This window comes from Microtus ochrogaster, linkage group LG1 (assembly GCF_000317375.1).
Source record: "Microtus ochrogaster isolate Prairie Vole_2 linkage group LG1, MicOch1.0, whole genome shotgun sequence".
NCBI lineage: Eukaryota > Metazoa > Chordata > Mammalia > Rodentia > Cricetidae > Microtus > Microtus ochrogaster.
In genome coordinates, this window is record NC_022027.1 from 5,552,700 (window position 1) to 5,562,535 (window position 9,836).

Sequence of the window (9,836 nt, forward strand, 5' to 3'; positions counted from 1 at the left end):
GTTCCAAATCGACTACAGGTTCTGCTGATCCCCACTTCAGCAGCTCACCTTATAGTACTTCAGTACAGCCAGCTTCACCTTCTTCCTCTTATGCTTGTTCTTCTTGGGGGTGGTGTAAGACTTCTTCTTCCTTTTCTTAGCACCACCACGAAGTCTCAACACCAAATGAAGGGTGGACTCCTGTTGTGAAGGATCAAGGAGGCATCAAGCCCTGGAGCATCAACAATCCTTACTCCAGTCTGTCAACTGCTAGGTGTGATTGTGCCTTCCAGCAGCAACCACCCCACCCACAGTGCACTTGGGGGTGGGAGCATCTCAGGAGTTCATAACGACCCTCCTGGACTACAGGAGACCTTTCCCCACAAATCAAAAAGATCAACCATCATCACATTTTAACAGTAACCAGCTGCAGTGCTTCTCAATGTTAGTGGACTCGCATGGAATCTAATCCCATCTTCCCTATTTCTCCAAGTTTCCCCCCAAACCAACCTTTTGGATGTTGTAGTCAGACAAAGTACGGCCATCTTCCAGCTGCTTGCCAGCGAAGATCAGCCTCTGCTGATCAGGAGGAATTCCTAATTGCAAGAATAAATACCGGGTTTAATCGAACTAGGTGCATACCAAGCTACAGATACCCCTCTATCAAACAACTGCGAACAGTAGCCACTGACTACTCAACTCTTTTCATGTTTGAACGTGCTTGAACATTTAATACATGCTAACAGCCTCCGTGAGACAGTAAACTGGGGAAAATATTGTTAAAATTCACACGTAGAAACAAAATTATCATGCAGAGTTTCCAAAGTTAATCTGTTTTCTACCCTAAGAGCAAATATGCCTAGGTCACACAACCATGGATTTCTCTAGCGGCAAAACATCACTTGCCTTCCTTATCCTGGATCTTGGCCTTGACATTTTCTATAGTGTCCGAGGGTTCAACCTACAAGTTTTAAAACACAGTTAAACGCTAAGAAACTAGAACATCGATCTCTACAGATTTCCACGTTACACAAAGCCGGCACCTATTCAAGGCGGGCGACGCAGTGAACAGCCTCCCGGGAGTGCTACAAGCCAACCCCGTTCCCAGGCCGGGGCGAGCGCCGGCCGCAGGGGATAGCCACGCGCTCGAGCCTGCGCTGCGACTCGGAACGGGGCAGTCGCCGCCAACTTTCGGCACCGAAAACCCAACTCTGGCGCCTGTAAGCAACCCATCCTCGGCTCACGGCCAAGCTTCGAACTCAGAGACGCGCTCAAGCCTCGGGCGGCACTGAGCTCTCCGCCAGGCCGCGGCTCTCACGCCGCCGGGCCCATACCTCGAGCGTGATGGTTTTCCCCGTAAGGGTCTTCACGAAAATCTGCATCCTGGCGGCGCTGCCACCTACATTCGAAAAGAGACGGATTAGAGCCGACGACCCCGGTGAAAGCGGACGCCTAAGGCCACCGGCCGGAGCCGGACCACGGAGCACACACTCACCACAGATGGCGGATCGGAAAGGAAGAGCCTCGCGGGCCAACGGGGTTTCCCGGCCGAAGGACCCGCCCCTTAGGCGTCCACGCCCGTGCCTGCGCGCTGCCGCCAAACCGCGGCTGTCTAACGCAGCGCCAGACTAGCGGGCGCTCCATCTCTCTACGCTCTTTCTCCCATTTGGGTCCTCGAAACGTAGTGCTCCACTTTAAAATGTTTCAAAAGGCGCCCTTATACAGTCGATGCGACCAAGAGGGGCTTTCCTTTACAGGGGGCTTGTTAGCACGAGAAAAGAGAGGTAACACAAGTCTAGCTGGGAATTGTAGTTTTTTCGCTGCTTTCTTCTTGCTAAAACTACTTGTCCCAAGATGCAGTGCCACACTTCCGGGCGGGCTGTCTGGTTACAGTCTCTAAGCAGGTTTAGGGACTCAGGTGAGGACCTGGGGATGGAGCCGCGCCGGAAATGCCTAGAAAGGCAGGGTTAATGAGGAGCCGCGGGGTTCCGCTGTGCTGGTCCCCGAGAGAAGGGCGTCCTCAGCCGTCCCCAGGACAGTGGCGCCCACACCAAGTCTTCCAGAGTGCGGGTGCGGCCGCTTCCTTGCACCTCCCTTCCTGGCCCTCAGCTACCTTTTCTCCAGTCTGAGGAAGCTTCTGAGCCGCACGCGCCGTCCGAGTGTGAAACGGTTAAATGTATCGGAATTTTCATCTCTGCACCTTTTAAAAGCCGTACTGTAAGGATACCTGCAGAATGATTGTTTAGGCCTCGACTGCAAGCTCGGGCGTGGAGGTTGTCCATCCTGGGAAAAATACTTAGGAGCATGTACTGTTCCGGAGAAATAGGCAAAACAGACCAGTTAGGAGCAGGCCGTGCCCTCGCCCAGTCCCTTCTGCACCTCACAAACCCAGTACAGACTCTTAATGTCATTTCTTCCTATCCCTAAACGTAGGCGTTCCCGAGTTTTTTTTTTTTTCTGTTGTAGTGGTGGTCTTTTTTTGTTGTTGTTGTTGTTTGTTTTGTTTTGCTTTTTGTTTGTTTGGTGTGGTTTTTTTTTTATCTCTGTCCTCCTAACACTGTGTTGGCTCTTTCCTCTTTTTAATCTACTAGCGCTGCTACCTCCAAAAGACACATTTTGAAAAGTAGAAATGGGCTGGGAAATGGTTCAGTATATAAAATGCTTGATATGCAAAAGTCTATATTGTAACCCCAAAACCCGCTGGGGAAAAAAAAAAAGGTGCTGTGCCTGATGGGAAACTTCCTAGGGCTCATTAGACAGCCAAAGTAGCTAAATCCTGGGCTCCAGGTTCAGTGAGAGGGTGGGGGTTGGCAGAACCGGCAGTACAGCCACGTGACAAATGTCTTAAAAGAAGGTTGAGCCTTCAGTCAGTAAAGAGAATTGACATCTGTAGTTCTGTGCGGGGATCCAAATGGTGGAGAGTGTCGTCGTCGTCGTCTCTCTGCTTCCCACCCCCGCACGCCCAAACCAACCAGGAGACCGAGTCCCCTATGCAAAAGCAAAGAGCCATTTATTCTTACACTAGTTTGCAAACTCGGTCTCTCCATGTGTTCAACGTTTTAGAGTGATAGGAAAGCCCTGAGCTCAGTTAAAGTTGGGTTTTTGTAGTAGCAAAGGTGGGGGTAAGTGCTTTCTAAGATTCAGGACCCCTGATTGGCTGACATTTGTCTAGGGATGTCCTAGTGAAAAGCAGTGGGTGTGTGCTGGCAGGTGGTCCTAACTACAGTGGTTGGTTGGAACCGAAGGAATTTCCTGGGTGGCGCCTGGGTGGTCTCAGTTTGTGGTCTTGCCTCAGGGTAAACTACTGACTCTGACCTCTATTGAGCCTGTCAGGGCTGGGATCTGTGGAGAGAACTAACTGCAGCAAGTCGCCCTCAGCCTTTTACAGTGTTCCCCACCCCTAAACCAACTAAATCTTAGAACACTTTTAAAATGAGCCGTAGATGGGCTGGAGAGATGGCTCAGTGGTTAAGAGCATTGCCTGCTCTTCCAAAGGTCCTGAGTTCAATTCCTGGCAACCACATGGTGCTTCACAACTCACCTGTAATGAGGTCTGGTGCCCCCTTCTGGCCTGCATACATACATAATTAATTAATTAAAAAAAATCCAAGCCAGGCGGTGGTGGCGCACGTCTTTAATCCCAGCACTTGGGTGCCTGAGGCAGGTGGATCTCTGTGAGTTCGAGATCTCTGTGAGCCTGGTCTACAAGAGCTAGTTCCAGGACAGGAACCAAAAACTACGGAGAAAAGTTTTTCAAGGAAACCCTGTCTCGAAAAAAAAAAAAAGATCCATGGCCTCTTATTATGATCCGAGGACACACATGATCCTCCTGGCCCCACATCTGCATGCACCCACATTAATGTGGACGTAGAGAAAAGTGTCATCTACATTAGTCAAATACTTTACCTCGGGGTTAAAGGTTATCTGAGTTGTAGGGTATTGACCTAGCATGTGTGGGCTACATGATATCCAGCACTACAAAGAATAAAATGCTTTACCTTCAAACATGAGGGATGAAGACATAAGATAGTCACAGGGAAAAAAGTTATTGACCCCTTAAAGGGCATTGATAGACCACCAGAGCTTGAGGATGTGACCACACGTGCCCAACAGTTGGGCCCTTCCCTGTGCTGTTTGCAGTTACCTACCTGTACTCTGACTGGCTTACTAGACTGTGAGCTCTGAGGAATCAGAACCTTATCTTACTGCTGAATCCCTAGCTATCAAATACAAAATAGACCTTGCAAAAACTAGTGGTTTAACTAATGAGTAAACAAGTTGGTTCTATTTGAGGAAACTTTAGGCCAATGACGCGGCTCAGTGAGCTAATGTGCTTTCTGAGTTCAGTTCCTCCACAGGGAAGGAGTGGAAGGACTCCCACAAATTGTCCTCGGACCTCTGTGTGTACCATGACAAGCATGCGCCCACCCACATATACACAGACACTAAGTAACTTTTTGTTTTTCCAGACAGGGCCCTAGCTGTCCTGGAACTTGCTTTGTAGAGCAGGCTGGCCTCAAACTCACAAAGATTCACCAGACTCTGCCTCCCAAGTGCTGGGATGAAAGGCATGTGCTACCTTGCCAGGCTCTAAATAACTTTTTTAAATTAAAGAAGATTTTAACCATACATTGTTTGTTTCTGTGGTGGGACTACTTTATGTCCTCTTGTAAATTGACTTTTGTTATCTAACTCATCCGTGTAAAGATAAATTTAGTCTTTTGTAATTTAAAATTATTGTGAAGTCTCCTTTATTTTTTATTTTAATTTGTTTATTTGAGACAAGGTCTCACTATGGAGTCCTGGCTGGCCTGGATCTCACTATGTCAACCAACTTAGCCCTCTGCCTCCCAAGTGCTGGGATTAAAGGCATGTACCACCATGCAGACTGCTGTCCTGGTTCTTATCTTTGTGATATTTAAAGTTTGATATGTTATTTCAGATAACTGGTTATTAATTATATTGCCAAAACATCATAAAGTTAGCTGAAACATTTATTCAAAGCAGCATTATTTATAGTGTTTAATGGGGATGGCTAAATAATTAATGGAATTTCATACTACGCAATAAATGCTATCTTTAGAGCTCTTTAGAAAAAAATTAAACATTTTATTGTTTTTGAGACAGAGTCTTACTTTGTAGCCCTAACTGGTTTGAATTTCACTGTGTAGATCAAGTTGGTCTTGAACTCACAGAGATCGAACTATTTCTGCCTCCCAAATGCTAGGATTAAAGGTTATGTTCTGTCTTCCATAGCCAAGAGGGAATTTTAAATTTTTCACTTTCTATTCATGGATAGTTTAATCTATTTCATGAATTTTCATTCTTTTCACCATCACCCTGCCTCATCCGTACACTTTCCCCTGCTGAAAACTCTCCCTGCTGAAAACTCTCCCAACAAGGCCTTTTCTGCTGCCCCGTGTGTGGAGTTTAAAGAGGTCTGCCTGAGTGTTTGGGGAGAAGGCATGTGTGCTTTGGGAGTCACCATGTGGGTGTTGGGAATCAGTACCCAGTGCTCCTAGCTGGGGAGCCTGCCCTCCAGCCCCAGAACTTATGCTTTGTTGTTGTTGGGGTTTCATTTATTTATTAAATCATGTAGTGCATGCCTATAATCCTGGCATCTGAGAAGTGGGAGCAGGAAGGTCTTCAACACCATTCTCAGCTACATAGGGAGTTTAAGACCTGCCAGGTTTGCAAGAAACCCTGTCTCTAAAATAACAATTTAAAACAAAACAAAACTCACTCACCTAATAATTATTTGTGCCCATTGAGTGAGGGAAGGTGCTACAGGGCTAGGCAGACACTGAGATAGAGAAGTATTGTTTGTATCGGCAAGAAGCACACACGGTAGTTCCCACATGAAAGAAACAAACCTCCCTTTGGAAGAGTGGAGTCACAGCTACTTACTATTTTTTTTTGTTTTGTTTTGTTTTGTTTTGTTTTGTTTTGTTTTTTGAGACAGGATTTCTCTGTGGCTTTGGAGCCTGTTCTGGAACTAGCTCTGTAGACCAGGCAGGTCTCTAACTCACAGAGATCCGCCTGTCTCTGCCTCCCGAGTGCTGGGATTAAAGGCGTGCGCCACCATCCCCCGGCTACAGCTACTTATTATTTCATGCATCCTTACAATTATTAAAATGTAATACAAAAATTTTAAAAAGAGGGACTGGGGTATCCCTCATTAGTAGACTAATTACTTAGCATGTTCATGACCCTGATTTAGTCCCCAGCATTGTAAAATACAAAGTTTGTAAAGTGTTGAAACCTATGAAACTATCACCTAAATGATACCATCAGAGGAATCCGCTTGGTTTCTAAGGGAAGGGTTGTTTTCTCCATTTGGCCATCCTTTGTGTGCATAACTGGGCAGGGGGCTTGTGTGTGGCAGTCAGAGGACAGCTTAGTGCAATTGGCTCTCTCCTCTCACCTTGAGCTGGATTCTGGGTATCAACTTAGGTCTTCGGGTTCTCTGGCAAATACCTCTGCTTGATGAACCTTCTCATTGGCCCTAAGGGGAGAGAGAGTTCCTAATTGTCTGACGTATTTGGGGACATAGCAAGTGTCTGTAGAATAGCATGGGCATTTTAATTCTTTGACTGAAATATTTATCTCAGTGACAGATCCCTAAGAATTTTTTCTGAAAAATACATATTTTTTTTTTAAAATACATATTTTTAAATTGACTTTTGATGTAACATTTGTAGGTTTATAGACTAACTGATGGTCATGTTTTATTTCAGGCTCACTAAAGTTTTTTGGCTTTGTTGCAAAAGAAGGTCAAAGTTTGATTTTTCTCCAGTGAACAAGCTTACAGATTAAGATTTATGTCACTCCAGGAAGTAAACAAACATGCAGTTCTTCCTCCCATCATTAGTAGAAGTGACAAGGAGTTTTTGGAAAGCATACAAAGATACATAATTACAGAAACCAAGAGAGTGGGCTGCAACGAGGAAGGACCTGCTGACGAGTATTTCACCATATACCGAAATGTTTTCGACAAGGTACCATGATGCTCTTTAAGATGGGACATTTCCAGGAGACTATACATTACCTAGCTTAACCTCTGCCTCAGAAATACTACTGCCTTGTCGGCCACGTTCTGTATACTCTTTGGAGAATCCAGAGTTCGTTAAACAAGGATGAATGGGGAAAGCTCGGTGCTGCATTTACATTTCCTGACTGCTACTTAGAGTCAATTATTTTAGTTTAGCAAGATACTTTTTTGTCACCAACTTGGCTGTGCCCTCTGGTAACCATTTTTACCCTTTCCTGTTAAGGTGCCATCTGATTTGCTGGAATTTGCATTGTGAACAAGAGCTAGTGGTTTATGTTCTAGGTTTATTCCTGATATCACTAAAATCTTGGTCTAGATATGATATGACATGCTAAATGAAACCTCTTGAGTCAGCTGCTGTGGCACATGGCAGTAATCCTAGCGGGTAGGGAGGCTGGGAGATCCCTTGCAACCAGGAATTGGAGGCCACTAGCAAGATGACTCATATCAAAATCCATGAATAAATCAACCAGAAGTTTCATCTAAACAATGTGAATCCTCATAGAGGTCTAGATCTGGTGCATAAAGGCTTTGGCTGATTTTAGCCCTGGAAATAATGGGACTCGATTACAAAATGTCATAGTTTTACATGGCATGTCTGATTTTATTCCTTGCAGTTTTGGAAATTACTGTCTCTTCTTGAACAACTGCAGTTTGTTCATTGATTCTAAATTGTTTGCCTAGCATTTCCTATCCCATCCTTTGGAAGATGCCCTGACAACAAAAGTGCATCACCATCCTTTCCTGCTTCTTGGAGGAAGAATGCAGCTTAGACTTTTGTCCCAGAGTGAAACACACAAGGCAGAATCAGAACTCAGCCTTTCTAAAGCTCACTATGTAGCCCTAGGTGGCCTGGAACTCACAACATAGACTAGGCTAGCCTCAACCTCACAGAAATGGCCTGCCTGGGGAACTCAGTGTTTTGGTTGATTTTTAAACATTCCATTGAGTTTTGTTTCTTCTGTGAATAAAAGCCTAGTTCCTTCTGAGGATCGTTAGGCCATCAGTGGTTGCTGGGGGCTAGGGAAAGAGACATTTTCTTCAGTATTGTAGTCACTGGTCAATTGCTTTATGCTCTTATGAATAATCTCTCACTTATGCTCATATAAGCGATCCTAATTAAGCTCATTGAATCCCCAAAATAAATAAATATAAGGTAGAAGTAGCAAGTGTTTGGGAAAAGGAAGTGGATTAAAATTAAAACACATGTATGGAAATGTCATTATGAAACTCATTATCTATGATGAATATATGTTAAAAAAGGCAGTTTTTTAATTTAATTTTTACTTTATGTGCATTGGTGTTTTGTCTGCATTCATATCTGTGTGAGGGTGTTAGATGAGCTGTAACTGTAGTTACAGACAGTTGTGAGCTGCCTTGTGGGTGCTGGGAAGTGAATCCAGGTCCTCTGGAAGAGCAACCAGTGCTCTTAACCACCAAGCCATCCATCTCTCCAGCCCAACGAAGAGTGTTTTAAAAGCCGAATTCCTTACTCTAAGGAGAAGTAAGTACAGAGACAGGGAATGTAGTTTGGGCAGCAGGCACACGGCTCTAGGTTCAATCCTCACTACCGCATGGTTTAACTCTGGCATGGTGGTGCACACTTGTAATCCCAACACTTGGGAGGTGGAGGCAAGAATATCAAAAGTTTAATGTCATCCTTAGCTATGTTGTGAGTTGAAGGTCATCTTGAGACATATGAAACCAAAGGAAAAGGAGAGAAAGGGAGGGCTGGAAAGATGGCTCAGCGGTTAAGAGCATTGCCTGCTCTTCCAAAGGTCCTCAGTTCAATTCCCAGCAACCACATGGTAGCTCACAACCATTTGTAATGAGGTCTGGTGCCCTCTTCTGGCCTGCAGGCATACATGTAGACAGAATATTGTATACATAATAAATAAGTAAATAAGTAAATTTTTTAAAAAAGAGAAAGGGAAACAAGAAAGTAGAAAGTAGCATACCCACCAAAGGAATGAAGAAAAGTAGAGGTCGGAAAAATATTCTAAAAGAATCATATAGGCTAGGTGAGCAGATAGGGAATGGTGGAGGCTGTAGGAGAATGAAGAGCCAACCCAGTGAACCTGCCGTTAAGGCACGGGGCTTCTGTCGTCTTAGTCTAGCAGAATTTTCAAGGAGCTATCAGTAGATTGGTGGTAAAGAAGTCCCCAACTTTTAAGTGTTGTGTGTGTAAGGTGACATTGCCAGCTCTGTTCTACGGGTGGTGTGCCAGTGTGCGTCCTCCACTGCAGTGCTTTTCTTTTTACTGCCACCCGTTTCTTCTGGCCCACAGACACTGCAGGTGTTTTAACACCCTCTAATGTGTCTGAGCTGGATTATCAGAGCCTTACAGGAGCATGCGAGACAAGGTGAGCAGGAGCAGGGAGCAGGAGACCCAATGTGGGAAGCCTTTCCTCAGGAAAGTTCCTGGTTGGGGCACAGGTGGTGTGCGTATGGGGAAAAGCTGCATCTCCAGAGTAACGACCTCTCTAGACCACATGTGGTAAAATGCACATCTTCCCGAATATCTTTGTTTAAATACTATTTACCTAAAGAAAACTCATGGAGGGTAGCAGACCCAAGCAATGTCGCAGAGATGAACAAACATAATTTCAGATTTGAAAGTTTATTCTCTATATATCATCCCTTTATTCTCTATATATCATCAGTATGTGAAAAATGTAAATTTTCTGTTTATTTCTTAACCTTTTTAAAATTTTGATAATTGGCCGGGCGGTGGTGGTGCACGCCTTTAATCCCAGCACTCAGGAGGCAGAGGCAGGCGGATCTCTGTGAGTTCGAAGCCAGCCTA

At 44.9% G+C, this 9,836-nt stretch overlaps 2 protein-coding genes across 2 annotated transcripts in view; one reads left to right on the forward strand and one right to left on the reverse strand.

Annotated features, from left to right (window-relative positions):
* Nucleotides 1-36: 36 nt before the first annotated feature.
* Rps27a (ribosomal protein S27a) lies at nucleotides 37-1,534 on the reverse strand. The gene is made up of 5 exons (XM_026785379.1): nucleotides 1,475-1,534; nucleotides 1,314-1,378; nucleotides 886-940; nucleotides 490-575; nucleotides 37-180 (listed from the first exon to the last, which is right to left on the reverse strand). The coding sequence occupies exons 2-5, from the start codon at nucleotides 1,359-1,361 to the stop codon at nucleotides 37-39; spliced, it is 333 nt and encodes a 110-aa protein (XP_026641180.1). The 5' UTR covers nucleotides 1,362-1,378; nucleotides 1,475-1,534.
* A 66-nt stretch (nucleotides 1,535-1,600) lies between these two features.
* The window catches only part of Clhc1 (clathrin heavy chain linker domain containing 1), a 35,920-nt gene continuing 27,684 nt past the window's right edge, over nucleotides 1,601-9,836 (forward strand). The window contains exons 1-2 of the mRNA XM_005359165.3: nucleotides 1,601-1,897; nucleotides 6,717-6,977. Coding sequence (XP_005359222.1) covers nucleotides 6,801-6,977 — 177 coding nt within the window. The 5' untranslated portion in view covers nucleotides 1,601-1,897; nucleotides 6,717-6,800. The remainder of the gene's footprint in view (nucleotides 1,898-6,716; nucleotides 6,978-9,836) is intronic.